The sequence below is a fragment of the Xiphophorus hellerii genome, chromosome 7 (assembly GCF_003331165.1).
Source record: "Xiphophorus hellerii strain 12219 chromosome 7, Xiphophorus_hellerii-4.1, whole genome shotgun sequence".
Taxonomy (NCBI): Eukaryota; Metazoa; Chordata; class Actinopteri; order Cyprinodontiformes; family Poeciliidae; genus Xiphophorus; species Xiphophorus hellerii.
In genome coordinates, this window is record NC_045678.1 from 18,613,580 (window position 1) to 18,629,940 (window position 16,361).

Consider the following 16,361-nt stretch of genomic DNA (forward strand, 5'->3'; position numbering starts at 1 on the left):
CAGTGTCATTCTGAACATGTCCTTATTCACTTCAGTGACTTTAACTGTATCACATAATTTTTAGTTCATCAATCAGATTTTAATTTCATAGACTGATAACTCGAGTATATGCAAAAGGTAGTGTTCAAATTATATCATTTTTAAGATAAAAATACTATCAAAACTAACCTGGTCCAATGTGCAAAAAGTGCTCCCAAAACCTAATAACTGATTGTATCTCCCTTGGTGGCAACAAGAAGCTGCTACGGAGGAATTTTTGCCTACTCTTCTTTACAGAATTGTTATAATTGGACACCATTGGAGGGTTTTTTCAACCAGGAACATTGTGGTAAATGCCATGCAGTAGCATCTCAATCAGACTTAGCTCTGTAAGACACAAGCCAGCAGAATGGAAATCAGTTTTCCAAAAATTTAATTTAACAAGTAGAACCATCATTGGAAAACTACCAATCGTTACTTAGTCAGGTTATTGTTGTATCACTTTAAAATCTGATTGTTAATGTGAAACATGTAAGTATAACAACAGAGTAGGAATACAGAAAAAAAAACATGTTAAAGGGAATAAATACTTCCATACAAAATACAGCTGAAAATGTAAAAATGCTAAATTGGTTTGAGCTGCCACTTCATGAAGACGTGGTATGAAATAGTTTAAACTGATCTCAAAGTTATCTCATTACTGATAAAAATTCATCGTTTGTCAGGATTCAGTAGGATGGGATAAAACCATCCAGGAAAAGCTTAACTGGTCGAGATAATCATGTGATTTGTTGTGTGCTCTAAAACATTTCTGAAACAAAGCACATGATCCAAAATGAAAAAGAAGAAAATTATTGCAAGTTGTTGACAGTTAGTGGTTCTTTAACATGACATTCTGTAAGTTACTATATGTTGAACATATGTTATATAATCAAATTTCACATCTGGATGTTGAAAACAAGTCAAAGTATAACAACAATCAAGAGTAAATATATTGTTTATTTCCTCATATATACCATATGCGTCACTGTAAATTCTCAGTGTGATATTAGAAAATCAGTATGGACAAGAAAGTGTACCATTAAATTCTTCAGTATTAAATAAATGAATTCAAGTCTTATAGCAGTGTAATTTTCAAATCCTGTACAGCGCTTTGGAGTTCATGGCAAGCAGACTCACGCCTGCAAAGACCATAAAAACAGTCAAAAGTTCTTGAAGTAAGTTCAGACCTTTGCCTGTCAGTCTGCTGTCAATTCTCTGCTTCCTTCTTTGGCAAGAAGTGCAAGTAAAGATGGCTTGTCATGAGGTTCTGGGGAACTAAATCGGGACAGAATGCGCATTCAACGGGACAGCTGCTCAGAGGCTCCTGGTTGGCTCCCATGTCAACGGCGTCACACAGCTCGGGGGTCCACAGGGGCTGCAGGGTGGGATAAATAAAAGGAAATTAGGGTATTTTTACACCTCACTGAAGTAATAACAAGCTGTGTAAGGTATAACTTCCTGCTGCATTAGAGAGAAAACATGAACAGCAGCGGCAAAGAAAAGCAACATAATTCTCAAGTGTTTAATTATCTCCCTCTTTGTCTGAACTAACAAAAACAGCTATTTCTATCTTACGTGTATTTGTAGGAGTAGTGGTTGAAAAAAAATTAACTTTTAGATCTTACTGTACATAATTCACAATTACGTTTTAAGCATTTACACACATCAGCAATAAAACCCAACAAACCATCATACTTGATCTAAACTGCTTCCATCTGGCTCTCAATTTCAAACCAACATGCCAATTATAAGCAGAGCATCCATGCTCAAGTTAAAAAAAAAAAAAAAAGAGGAATCGGCACACATCGCACGGTAATATGTTTAGCCAGGGAGATATTTTTGGGCTTCTCACTGTTTTACTCCTCCATTAGCAGAGACCAATCAGAAACTGATAATTTGCTACTACTTTTCTCAGACCTTCCTCTCTGTTTCTCACCTGCTCGGGTCCCCGCACGCTCTCATGGGAGGGCGAGGAGGATGACGAGTGGGAGGGGGACGTGGGATAGACAAAAGGCAAGGGCAGTTCCACGGGCTCCTCCTCTGGCAGCGTGGAGGAGCCGAGGGGCGGCTTTCGAGCCACCGGCAGGCCGATGTTCCTCTCCGGAGCACTGTTCAGGAAGTCGTATTCACTGTCCGTGGGGGGCGGGAATTTGACACTGAGTTTGGTGAGAGAGTCTACCAAGTCTCTGTCCTCCTGGCTGGTGCCACGAGAAGCCAAGGGTGCAGGCAGGTGAGGGACATCCGCAGTTAACCTCAGAGGTGTAGAAAAGGGCCTCTCTGCTTCTACGGTTCCATCCGTGCACTGGATCGGCATGGAGAAGCGCTGGTCTGGGAGGTGGTGGGAAAGCAAGAGATGTTGAGCGTTTCTTTTTAAGTCAGCATGTTGGTAAATTTTGAAATAGAAATTTGAAAATATTTAGAGTACACAAAAATGTTTTAAAAATTTAACACTAAATACATTATAGGCTCCTATTAGGTTTAGATTTGTTGCATCGACTATTTTGAACAACCATGTTGAATTATCCAACAAATCATCCAGCCTAGCCTCCCCCCGGTCAGTTGGCTTAAAATTTAAATGTATTATTTGTTTTTACTCTTATTCGATTTGCTTGTCTTACCAGTGCACTGTTTTCTGGTTTAACTGTTCCATATGGATGGAATGATATAAAACTATTTCAATCTTTAATCTTTTTTGAAAACTAAATCTAAGTGGAAATGACATTTTTTTTATCAGCCAGTGCTCACTGGATTACACTCACCTGTGTTTCATTTGTTTTGCAAAAATATTCAAACCCACTGAACTTTCAATTTCTACTTTGCAGCATTATCACAAACTAAAACCTATAAACATAAGGAGGAAAGAAAATGACATGTAGTTTTCAAATTCGGTTACAAATATAAATCAAACATGTTTTCAGCTCCCTTTTCTCTGATACACCTCGCCAAATTCCAGTACAGCCACACATGCAGGAGCACCCTAATTAATAAATAAAGGCATTCTGTGTAAGGTCAGTATAACTCCAGCTGTTTTGTGAAAACCTCAGAGGCCTGTAAAAGAACATTAGTGAGCAAACGGCATCATGAAACCAACAAGTACAACAAACAGGTCAGGGAGAAAGTTGTGAAGAAGTTTAAAGCTAAGTTAGGTTATAACATCTCATGGAGTCCTCTTCAAGCCATCATCTGACAAAGGCAGAACCTAACAAAACGTCTATGCGCAACAAATAGCAAGCACTTACACTCCAAACAAAGGTAGGCATTAATCACAGAAACAGGTCTATTGGAATTGTTTAGTCGCTGCAAAGATCCACATCACCCTGAATAAAGAGTCCCTACAGTGAAGCACGGTAGTGTCAGCATCATGCTGCAAGGATGCTTTTCTTCAGTAGGGACAACGAACCTGATCAGAGTTGATGGGAAAAGACAGGACAGAGGAAGCTAAAGACGAACCTTCCATTAGATGATGTAAAAGACTTGAAACAAAGGTTGAGATTCACCTTTTAAAAGGTAGGAACAGGTGAAAAGTATAACCATGTGTTAGAATGGATTAAGTCCCAACTTAAATCCAAATCTGTCGCAAAACCTAATAGATGCCCTCCATCCCGTCTGACTGAGCTTGAGGTATTTCACAAATACCAATGGGCAGAAATTTTAGTCTCTAGATGATAGGTGTAGCTCTACAAAGTCTTGTCAAAAAAAAAAATAATAACAAGATTGGGAATAAAGTATGAAAAAAAGTACCACACTGTTCAAACTTTTCAAAACTTTTTTCAAAAGTTTTCATATATATAAATAATTTGCATAATTGTGAAGTTCCCTGCTTTATAATTATTCAAAATTTTGTGTTGGTCACATTCAATCCCAATAAAATGTTAAAATTTGTAGTGGTAACATAAAATGCCATAAGTCCAAGATGTATACTTCTCGATGGCAGTGAGCTCGAGGTATTTCATTATGCGTGCTGTCTGCTTTAAGAAGCAACCATTTGAGGAGATTCACTGTGATTTTACATTCAATAACTATTATTACAGGAGTGAGTAGATTAAAAAAAAAACACATTTGAGAATTTTCTGCCAAAAAATATTTTGTTTTGTAATTAGGTCTAAAAATTACACTTTTTTTTTTTTCCAAAATCCCCCCTCCTTGAAATAAGCTGAGATTTTAAATTGGCCCATAATTTAGCAACAGTGACTGAAAAAGTGAGTGTGTCTGCTAGGTCCGAAGCAGCAGACAAAAGGGTGCTCAGAGCATGAATTAGCGTCAGCTGAGCAGAGTCAAGAGTGTGTGAACGAAAGGAAAAAAGCTGTGGCATCCAAGCAAATGGAGGAGATAGAGGCGGATAAATGACATTTTAAGAAGGTTGTATTTATTTAAAAAAGGGGAAATAGTTTGACATTACATTTTGGACAGCTTTGGGCATTTAATAATATTTCATGAGAAAAATTTTTTATTTATGTTTAATTTATTAAAAACTAAGTTTGAAAAGTTTATACAATACTTTTCAAAACACTTAAATATCACCATCTTTAGTAATAATGTAAAAGAAAACACTTGTCAGTGTGATTAAAAATAACCAAACGGTCACAATTCAAAGAAAAGTGCCACCATTTCTCCCTGGATTGATTAGATGTGTTTTTCCATACCATCTTTGAGGAGTAATCAGCCATTTATAGTTAGAGTTTTTTTTTGTTTTTTTTTTTTTAAAAGAGAGCAAAAGCTAATACACTCATCAGTTGATGTGACATTTACAAACAAAATTATTTTATGACCTATACAACCCAATTCACAATCGCATCCGTTGCAACTAATTAAGATAAAATTCCAAGAACAGCATTTCAGCTTAGACTGTGCAAAACTACTGTCAATTTTACCGTTTGAGTTGTCGTAACTTCCGTGGAACCTTTTCAGATGATGTTTCTGTTTTGTAGTCAGGGTCTGGATCTGTCGGAATTTGCCCTGAATTGCTTCAAATGCTGCCAACATGTCCTGACTGACCCCAAGAAATACATAAATAAATAAGACATAAAAAAAAAAATACATTTGTCAGCTCAGTTACAGAAAAAAGATAAATTTTTAGGAGGAGAGGCACGTACTAGTCAGAACTGCTGTTGACTGTCAAATTTGAGGCACCAGCAACGGTGGCCACATTCCCCTGAAAAAAAAAAAAAAAACACATTAAATTTTTTTTGTCATCATTAACAACAATTATCCAAAGGGCAGGCTGTTGATGCATGTGCCGTTTTATTTATGCATCATGAGTGTGATGAGTCTGTTTCCTGGCTTACTGAAGACCAAGCAAAGATGGAGCTGCTGCACTGAGCAGCGATATTATCCTCTAGCACCATCTGGTGAAGTAAAACCAGACAGACACAGCAGGACACATGCAAACACTGGATGGGAAAATAAGTCACTTGCAGTGCTGTGAAAAAGTATTTATCCCCATACGGATTTCTTCAGTTTTTGCTGTATTGTTTAAGATCATAAAACAAATTTTAATATCACACAAATATAACATAAGTACATAAAAACAGCCGTTTTCAATAAATTTTTTCATCTAGCTAAAACAAACTGGTCATATGTGAAAAGAGAGATTAGCCTTTCTTTGTCAAGCTATAAGTTTACTGTGATTAACCAAATTCTCTGACTAGCCGATGACAATTTCACTAGCCACACCTAGACCTGAATAATACCAGACCTGCAAGAAATTATTTAATTACAATCTGCCTGACAAAATGAAGTAGGCCAAAAGATTTCATACTTAAGGATCTGGACAGCTAGACAAAATAAGCTCCATAACCATTGGATTAGCTTTGGCAGAGCTCAAACCTTTACCGAACTGAGATGCTATGGCATGACCTCTAACATGGTCAAAAACTCTCAAATATGACTGAATCAAAACAATCCTGCAAAGAAGAGTGGGTCAAATTTCCTACACAGTGTTGCTATGCTGCCAATGGATGGCACAATTAGGTTTAGGGACTATTTTTTCCCAGATGACCAGATTGATTAGATTTTTTTTTTTATAAATGCAATCATCATTGGCAGTCTTTTTTACTTTTTTGTATTGTAAATTTTTCTGACATTAAAATTAGCTTAAAGATCTGAAAAATGTAAATAAGTCAAAGAAAGACATTGAAGAAAATCTGCAAGCAAGCAAATACTTCTCCACAGCACTGTAAGCATTGCAAAGATGCAGAAAACAGCTAGATATGTTTGTTAATTTGATATGTAGCAGCAATTGTTGAACTCCTGGTAAATTTTCTAACAGTAACCACTCATGATTCTGCACAGTAAATGTAAATTCTTCTTGCTTCCTGTTTTACTATCCAGGTAATATAATTGAGATGTAATTTGTCTATCTCTATCCCAGAGTTCTGCAACCTCTGACCTTTTAGCCCCTCCACAGACACCCTGTCTTATAAAAAAAAGTAAAGATTATATTGTCTTTATAATTTAGAAATAACTCTCATCATTGTTCTGAATTGTAAAAACAATAAGAGAGCTTTTTGTAGCATTTCTGTATGTTTGTGTGATATCTGAAAAGAAATTCTAGAGCAGAATGGCTCTGTTACAAGGGATTTGTCAGTCATTTTACAGCATCTAGCTACAAACTGTGTTTTATCCGTTTAAGTTAATTTTTCTTATACCAAATACAGTGAATATATTCACTAATCTTCTATCTTGTTTTCCCAAAGAGCAAAAAGGTTTTGCATCTCAACATAAATTTTATTTAATGTAGTTTAGTACCAAGGATGTTCTGCATCCATTAAAGGTAAAATGATAAGCATACTAATAAAACAATAAGTATGCCATGACTACCTTTTGATACTTTTATACACATTTGATCTAAACTGTAATAATACTGAAAACTTGTGTACACAATAATCGTGAAAGAATTTGTTTTTTTATCTTTACGGCAAAAATGTCTGTTTTTTTCTGTTAAAAACATGAACAATTTAGTGGCTTTTAAAGACTATGGTGGTACACATAGCTATAAAGGAAGGTACACCACCTTCTTTTACCATCTGGATCATTTGCTAACTTTATTTTACACATCCTGCAAATGATGCTGTATATTGCAGGTACAATTTCCTTCTCTAGAATTATTCTGCACAAAAGAAGATGGAATTTAAGTGGAGTGCCTTTAAACTCTGCACACAGAGAGGAAGCTGTGAGCTACAGGATGCATATCCTTAATTTTACAAACAGAAGAGGTAGGAAGAACTATAAAGTTGTGGCTGTGAACATACCCGGTACTGTGTCTTCCTACTAGAGGCAGCCGCTTTGAGAAGATGGTTGCGAGGCTCACATTTCATCTCTCCTAAGAGTCACATGAAAATGATCAGTGCAACAAAGTACTGGGTGGAAAAGAATAAAGTTGATTCCTTCACAGTTTGTGAATGTAGCTCCAAAATATAACACAATTCAAAGGTAAATGGTCACAGAGACTAACCTGAGGGTTGCCTTGTTGCCGACAACTCAGTTTCAAGATCAGAAATCAAACGTTGCTGGTCTTCTATCCGCTTTATAAGTTCTTGAGTGTACTGCTCATAATGTTCCTTCTGCAAACACATGAGGGTCTGTTATTTCCTCAGCCTGCAAACACACACTGTGGCAGCTTTTGCATAAATAAAGCCCTGGTTGAACCCCTCCTTCTGTGCCCTCGGCCCAACCCCTTTCCCTCTCAATTCTTAGCAACAAGCAGATCAGTGGGAGGTGCCTACTCACCACTCACTGGAAGGTCTATAAGCTGTATAAAACTTAATTTAGGGAAGCAAAACACAAAACTCTCTCAGCCCACCCTCGGAAGAGTTTGTGTTGCCCTCAACGCAAACCTTAGCAGTGAGCCATTTCATCAATATTAAAAACCATCATTTCAAACACAAAACACAACAACAATACAGTAGCTATCAGAGTTCTACATCTTCTTCTTCAACCTTTATTTAACCAGGATAAAACTCCTCGACATCAAAGATCTCTTTTACAAGAGAATCCTGACAATCATACACATTCCCATTAACAATACCAGGTTTTTATGACATAAAGAAACGTTAAACTTTTTCAATCTTTAGTGTGACATATATCCTGTCCAACCTGACCGAAAAACAACAAAAAAATAATACTTGTAGTTTATGTGTAGTTTAATTCATTTAGATTTTAAAAACTAGTTCAGTCCTACGTAAATTAATTCCAGATCAAGATGCTGCTCTCCCCATGTTTTACACATTCTCCCACTAGCCTATTTATTTTAGCCAGGTCTGGACAATTTCTTGTCTTTTTCATTAATTTTGGCGAAACATCGAGTTTTACTAATGTTACTGTTGCTGTATACAGTATTTCTCAAACTACTTACACCTGTCTTTACTGTACCATTGAATAAACAACTCGGCCCAAATCTTTCAAATCCCTGGCAGATATAGATTAAAAATGGTTTTCATTCCACCAAGACATTTGTTTATGACAGGAAATAAAATAGAAATTTCTGAAGAAAACAAAACATTGGAAATAGAGAATTGATTTTCAAAATAATGTGTCCTTTTGTATTTTACAAAAAGATATATTATGTTTAAAATTATTATATCATTTTCAACAGTCAGTGGAAAAATCGGCTTTAGTATCCCAGCAATAAAATCCCTGTTATAATTACAAACCATCTCTTTGCATGTTTCCCCTCATATTTGGACACTGCTTGGTGATAAGCTCCAAGTCTTTTGAGGTTGGAAGGCCTCTTTGCTATCACTCTAATTTTTATCTCCCTCTGTAGACTCTTTATAAGAAGTATGAAAGTTTTTATACTCTACTAATAATGAAAACTTTTGGGGGGGGGGGGGTTTCTGATACATTTTTACAATGAGCACTATTTGATCATTTGTCCAAATTCCTAAAGAGGATAACTTCAAAGTTTATCAGGTACATCAAATTCATCATAGTTTGTGCTAGATGTGTATCTAACAAGACTAAATGCACAAATCAGATCAAAAGATACATGAACAAAAATATTTGTTTGACGCTGTCCAGTTTAACAGAACTATTATCCTTTTGTATATATTTTCTCCTGTCAGATTAGTTGTTTCGTTTTTGTTTTTCAGTTGAATTGCGCAAAATATGCCCTATTAAATAAAAGGTTTTAAACTTATTTATAATTAACTCTTTTTTTCTTTCTTCAACACAAAAACCTGGCAATTTGGCAGGGCTGTGAGCCTCATTTAAATCCACAACATTACAAAGTCTCTCTGACATAGTGTTCTTTTAATGCAACACTTGCGCTGCAGAGGCAAAGACCAGCCCATTTGATCAAACATTTGCTTACCATTTTTTGCAACTCCTTTTGAGCATTGTCCTTTTCGATGGAGACCTGGCGATAAGCTTCAAAAGCTTTGTTTAGCTGGTCTCCAATATTCCTGTCCATGCCTTGTCATCACTGTCACGGCAGGCATGAGCCCTATATAATTGAAAACAACTGCTTATAAACATTTTCACAAGTAAAATCTGCAGATTGAGTAGCATTTTCCTGCTTTGTGATGGTTTAGTTTGCATTTGTACACGTTGAAATAACAGAACAATGGGGGAATTAACCTCAAAAGCGTTGCCTAATGTATTGGCAGGCTAAAATAAGCTAAATGTTGCAATAATAAAAAGTCTACCAGCCCTGATTGAGTAATCTTACTATCTCCTTACAACTATGTTAACTTGGTCAAATGTGAAACAGTTAAAGAATGAATGTAACAGATATTGATTAACAGAGCCTCAACAAACTAATGATAAATAATTGATACCACTAATTGTGTAAATACACAGTTTTTACATTGTTTTCTTTTCTTCTTATCAACAATTATCGCACGTTTAATCGACTTTGAGACAAATACAGCTCGAAATGTGCAGCTGCGGACTCAAAAACTGGTAATAATGTGAGAGATCTGTATAATTTATTGATCAGTCTCCAGTTAAAACTGCCTATCAGTGACACTCCATACAAACAGTTCCAGGAGTAGGCTACCTACTGCAACTTGAATGAGAAATAGACAACAAAACTTACGCTAAAACCATCCGGGATACATGTCCAACTGGTCACAAAGTGACATTTAAAGAGTGCTTTGCATAGTTCCGTATTCTTTTAACTGGATCTGCATTAGCCGGTGTTTTCAGTAAGGCGACCGAGCAACAGCTCGGCAGATCCATCCGCCTCTCCGCCGGTGTGAGTGTGTTTGCGTGCGAGAGAGCGTCCTCCTTACCTTCACTTGAGTCCCCTATTATTTAAGTCGTATTTGTTATTTTGACACCACCGCAGCATCGTCGCCCTAATCTTCAGATGCAAAGTTACGAAGCGCTGGAGAGGATATGGCGCTGTATGTTTTACATAGCCCCAGTTTGAGTTGGGAACTTCCCTCGGGGAATCCCCCTGCTCTGTAGACTTCCGCCTTGACTCGGCCCGGACCAATCACAGAGTGGTTAACAAGCTGAGGGTTCTTCCAACCTACGCGTCTGCAAACCGACTGTTGTGCATGTGAAAATTGGCCCCAAAGTCGACTTGTGCTTTATTAACTTTGCCTAAAAATTCACTGTCCAGTTTATAACTGCGTATTCAGCACGATTTTTCAATAGAATAACAAGCGTTTTAATAATGCTAATGAATTTACAACAGACATGAACTGTTTTAAGCTTGGAGCTGTTTAATATCTTATGAATGTTCCCAGTTCAACTGTGGAAATACTCATTGTTTGAGTATTTGAGTAGTATGAGTAACGCATGCTTTGAATCTTCTACATCTATAAATCTTCATTGGAAGTTGTTAAATATCGCGATAAAGCTAATTATTATAAAAATTACAACATATTTTTCTTAAGTCTATTCAATAAAATCCAGCACATAAAAAAAGCCCTAACCCTAAACAGTCTGCATTACAAGAGTCCAGAGTCTTTTAACAAAAACTTCTCTTGTTTTTACTTTCACGTTTTGATTGGGCAGCTAATTGAACTACTTACATCAAGCTGAATTTGTTCATGCAGCAATGAAAACAGGTCATGCATTTTCAGTATGATGGGAAAAGTTTTAATTCCTCCTGAGCATTTTCATGTTTTGTTAAGTTACAACCACAAAAACTGATGTATTTCATGGGGATTTATGTGAGATACAGATCACCACTGTGTAGTGCATTAATGTGAAGGGGGAGGGTTTTCAAAATTCCTCACAAATAGAAAGATGAAAGGCATACAACAGAATTCAGTTAGTATTTTGTAGGACCACATTTTACTGCATTTCCAGCTGTAAATCTTAAAAGCATATGTCTTTATACACTTTCCAAAAGTAAGCCACTTAATATGTCGTATTGGTCTATAACACAAAATCCATGCCATATCAAATTCCAATAAAATAGTGATATTCTTGGTTCCGATATGACAAAATGGGAAAAATGCAAAGGGAATGAATACTTTAGACTGATCTTAAAATACAACCATTTTTGAGGGAATTTTACCTTATAAAGCATAAAGACCACTGAAGTCATAGTGCTTAGGGCAGACTCTAGACTGACCTTGAATTAAATCCAACTTCATTATCAGGCATATTGGTTTTAGCTTTGAATTTAATACGGGATGGTGAAAATTATAAAAATCCTTACAGCTTTTAGGCTACAAAGAACCCTTAATGCATATTTTTAGAAGTTTGTTATCCTTCTGCCCTGAGAAACATAATTTAGATGCTTAAGATGTACAAAGAATCCTTTCTTTAGTAGGAAGTTGCGCAATTTGTGTGGATACTTTTGAGAACAGATTTGTTTTTGCACGAACATACATTGAGAGAGTATAGATCTCTGCTGACACTAACAATGTTCTCACTTCCAACTAATCTCTTATAAACCCCAACTGTTTTAAGTGAGTGGGCATGTTTTAGATGATTTATTGCTCTGGTCTGTTTCATTTCTTGAGGAAATGCCAACCTGGTCTTGACTTTTCAAACTAAGTCAAGAAACAGTCAAGAAACCTAAAGTATAACCAGCAGATGGCAGCTAAGAGTGACTTTTGGAGGAGTAGTAACTAAGAGTAGTTAGAGTTGGTGATCCCATGTAGCTAAGAATTATTTTTCTTTTTATTATATATATATATTTTGCAGGTGCTTTTTTTAAAAAAAGACATAACTTTTTGAATTATCTGTTGCCATAATGTGTAGCTTTATGAAGTCTGTGACTTTTTCTCTGGTGTGAAAATATCACGTTTTGTGTTTGATCTTGCAGAAATAAACATGTTTTTTCTCCACCTCAGGACACATAATTTTTCTCCAGAAGGATCCATGAATAACAACGTAGAAAGAATAAATGAGGATTTCTTTTCTTCCCTTTTGTCCTGAATTAGTTTAGAATTTCTTGTGACCTGTTCATCTCTGTGGGGCTTCAGCGAACAGGAGTCATTTCCTCGAGTCCTGTTCCAGAGGTTTCCATCTCTGACCTGACCCCAGCTGACATTCCAACCTCAACCTCTCCTCCGGCTGAGAATGACTTACAGACCCAGAGCACCACAAACATCCCCAAAACTTCAGAACTTCACCATCCTCCAAAAAGAGCAGCGGGACATCTCCAGGGTTTCACATAAATATTCTCAAGGTCGCTTTGAACTTGCGGCAATCTGACATAACCCTAGCCTTGTGGTTCTGGTATAGAAAAATGTCACTCAGGCTGTGGTGTACTGATAAGCTGTGATGTTACAGCTAAACACTGAGCCAGGCAAATGAGTCATTTCAATGACCACACAATCATTCACCTCAATTACCATTTTTTCTCTCCCTCTCTGTTTAGTTCACAATTCTCCCTTTGTTCATACATCCTGAAAAGGAAATTATATTACTCAGCTGGCTACACAGTACGCCATATGTTTCAAAGGGTTATGAAAAAATGCTTCCTGTCTTTGTAGCAATATTTAGGGGTGCGTAGCTGTTTAAGTTAAAGACCAGTTGATGAGATGGGGACCAAATGCAATTCCATTTTCAAAAGTGTCATGCTAAATTATTATTATCATTTAAACTTTTTTAAACCTGTTAATATTTCAATAAACTTTATTACATTTCATTGGGATTTTTTTTTTTGGAATAGACCAACATAAAACAACAAACAAGTTTGAAGGAAGATGGTGCAGGCTGTTAAATAGTTTTACGAATGAACATTTGAAAAGTATGATGTTCTTTTGTAATCATTTTTCCTGAGTCATTGTTTTGTAGGACTACCCTTCAAGGACTACCTCGTTCATTGAACGAGGTCCTGTAACCAGCAATTTTTACATCACGTCACTAATTCTCATTTGGATTTAGGTCTGTATTTGACTGGGCCATTCTAAAGAAGTCAAATTTTGATCTCGACTGACACCAAGGACACTACCCCTGTGTGGCAAAACTGTAACCTTAAATGGCTTTGTTTCAAAAGTGGCTTTCTTTGGCTTTCTTCTTGCCTCTACTCCAATAGAGGTCGGATTTGTGGAGTCTACAACTACAAGATGCCTTGGCAACAGATTCTCACACCTGAGCTGTGAATCTGCTGCTCCAAAGTTACTAATGGCAACTGCTGCTTCCTTCATTAATGTTCTCCCTGTCAAAGTTGCAGTGTATTCGACGTCTTTCTAGGTTTGTAGTTGTGCCATATGCTTTCATTTTCTGTTGAAACATGGAATATTGTTTTATAACCTAATTCTGCTTTATGCTTCTCCACAATTTTATTCCTGACACGTTTGTGGTGTTCCTTGGTTTTTATGATGTTTGTTCACCAAGGTTCACTAAACTTCTGGGGTATTCACAGAGTATTTATCCTTAGATTAAAGTACATATACATTTACTAATTAGGTTGCCTTTATTTGAAACTTTTATTTTACAAGGATAAAAAAACAAAAACAAAAAAAACAATACCTTTTTTTCAAGGGAGTCCAGCCCAAGAGACAGTTGGTTGTACTGGGTTATAAGGGTTTTGAAACTGCTTGAAGGTTGTGGGTACAACATTTTTAAACATTTAAAGAAAACGTAATCAGTCTTGTACCTTATGTTTCTTTTCAAAGCTTGCTAATTTTCAAAGCTTGCTAGGTTTTTGTAGGATAGAAAGTTAAAGTGAAAATGTAAAATTATTGGTAAAGTTAAAGTAAAAGCTTATTTTCCTCGGCAAATGAAGTTGTGATGGTGTACTAAATAGTTACTTTATTTAAGTGGATCAGACACACCCACACATACACACCCACCCCCACGCACGGATAGGTGGGTGAGTGCACACACACACACATGCGCACGAACGCGCACACACATACATTTATATATATATATATAGGTATATATATATATACCTAATATATACCTATATATTAGTATATATATATATGTATATATATATATAAATATATATATATCCTTGTCCTTTGAGTGTCCTTTGAGGTGACTAGTTTTTGAAAATGACACTAAACCTCCTGTAAGAGAGGGCTCTATTCCAAATATACATCCCACTGAAGTGTGGCTCAGCACTAAATCTCGAAGCCAATGAAGGGCACATCCGTGTTTCCTCCATGTCTAGCAAAATAAACAATTCGCTGTAGGTCTGCAGAAACTTGAAATCTGACAGAGGGCAGAGCTGAGGGCTCTGGCATGCACATGGGAGGAGGGGAGAGGAAGAATGCACTGTGAAACACACAGATCGGATTTCAGGAGCCCGGAGGGAGGTGAAGCAGAATGAAAGCAAAACTGGCTTGTAAAAGGTATGCAAAGTAAATTAATAGCACCATTCATATAATGCCAAGATAATAAAGAATGTATTATGTTTTCAGTAAGGGGATGTACTCATGCATCATTTCTTAATCAACTTGTATTTTTGAAAAGATTTATCCTAATCAAATGATACAATGTATTTTTTTTTCTTTTTTTATGAATCAGTGAAACAGCAGTGGTGAGATTCATCTGAAGCCAAAGCTGCATACAATGGTTTTGGCCACAGCTCTAGCCTCAGGGTCCCTTTGAAGCCTTTTAAAGAGGGCGGAATGAAGCAAGGGGCTTATTATGCCAAAAACTCAAGGGCAGAATCAATAGATCAGAGAATTTCTTACCACCAGTAGAAATATTTACAGATTCTTTTCTAAGTGTTCAGCCTGAAAGTTAGACTTACAATTGCCTGATATAGAAATATTTAATATTTTCAACACCAAAGCCTTCTTAAAGTTTCCATTAGCTTTTCTAAGATTAACAAACTTTCCAATACAAATTTATTAAAACAAAACTTGGAATTTGGTTGGTTGCGATTTCCATACACAAAGTGATTGAGTGTGCATTCAAGTATTATAAAATCTGCTTGTGTTCCAATACTGATATTTTATAGTCATAGAGATAAAATAAAACTTTTCTTTTACTTTATCTACAGATCAATGCACATGTTGAACTTTTGGCTAATTTTATTTTATACTGGTATTCATTTTACACATGAATGAGAATTTCCAGTTAATCTGAGAAGGAGATGTTTGTATTTTTGTCCAGTTCAAAAGAAATTTTTAACTCACATTTGCGGAAAAATGCAAATGTAACTTTTCTGGGTTTATGCATTAATTGACAATATTAACTTAGATCTTTTTTCTGTTCCAATTTTTATTCTTGACCATCCCACATGTATAGATTTCATATGTATGGATGTAATCGTTCACACTTAAAATAACAAACCTTAACATTGAAAATCAAATGACTGCACTCTCAAAGTGTCAAAATATCTGATATGTTGGTATTTTACTGGTGGGCCCTTTCAAATCTTAACCTACGTGAAATAATAAATTGATTCTGTATTAGTAACATTTATAAGGTGTGCATTTCTTAACAAAGTTTTAAGGGGATAGAAATAATCAATATGTATTCTACTAAGCCAGAGGTAAAGACAGGCTGCATGAGGCTTGCCAAGTTTGGAAAGTCCCTTGGTTTTTAAGAGCATACTGTTTTAGTTATACAACAGCAACAGCAGTCAAACTCTATCCATGTGATTCTCAGTAAATAAAGCTTGGCATCCAACTTTACAGATTATGACTTGTTTAAAAATCTGTGTTTCTGGCCTTAGGGTTGTGTTTTAGAACATATAAAACAAAATGAAAAAAAAAATGCCTGAAAGTTTAGAAGCTGTAAACTGATCTGCCAAACATATAGTGATGCCTAGGTTGCAGTCTGATGGCATGTGATCAATGGTATGTTAGATTTTCAATATGTTTCTAATCAAACATATCTTATTAAATGATACTATAAAGTTATTTTTTTCCAGGACCACCCACGCATGTCTCATTAGAATTTAGCTTTGTTTTGAGAACACTTAGGAGGTCAGTGTTGTAAACTGTTCCCAAGAAAACTTTATTTAT

General features: G+C 36.1%; 1 protein-coding gene across 2 annotated transcripts; it reads right to left on the reverse strand.

The window, feature by feature from the left end:
- Nucleotides 1-395: 395 nt before the first annotated feature.
- Nucleotides 396-10,430, reverse strand: tank (TRAF family member-associated NFKB activator). Of its 2 annotated transcripts, none has more exons than XM_032568568.1 (8): nucleotides 10,254-10,430; nucleotides 9,332-9,463; nucleotides 7,475-7,583; nucleotides 7,272-7,342; nucleotides 5,115-5,173; nucleotides 4,893-5,011; nucleotides 1,958-2,349; nucleotides 396-1,396 (listed from the first exon to the last, which is right to left on the reverse strand). In XM_032568568.1, the coding sequence occupies exons 2-8, from the start codon at nucleotides 9,428-9,430 to the stop codon at nucleotides 1,229-1,231; spliced, it is 1,017 nt and encodes a 338-aa protein (XP_032424459.1). In that variant the 5' UTR covers nucleotides 9,431-9,463; nucleotides 10,254-10,430; the 3' UTR covers nucleotides 396-1,228. The 2 variants fall into 2 exon arrangements, with proteins under 2 accessions (XP_032424459.1, XP_032424460.1); XM_032568569.1 differs by lacking the exon at nucleotides 10,254-10,430 and adding an exon at nucleotides 10,058-10,243.
- Nucleotides 10,431-16,361: the final 5,931 nt, after the last annotated feature.

Excerpts from the sequence above, each read along its gene's own strand:
- tank (XM_032568568.1), bottom strand. The coding sequence starts at position 9,430 with ATGGACAGGAATATTGGAGACCAGCTAAACAAAGCTTTTGAAGCTTAT. Across the intron at positions 7,584-9,331 it reads AAAAGGAGTTGCAAAAAATG|AAGGAACATTATGAGCAGTA; the intron begins GTAAGCAAATGT and ends ATGTGTTTGCAG. Across the intron at positions 2,350-4,892 it reads AAGTTACGACAACTCAAACG|ACCAGCGCTTCTCCATGCCG; the intron begins GTAAAATTGACA and ends ACCACCTCCCAG.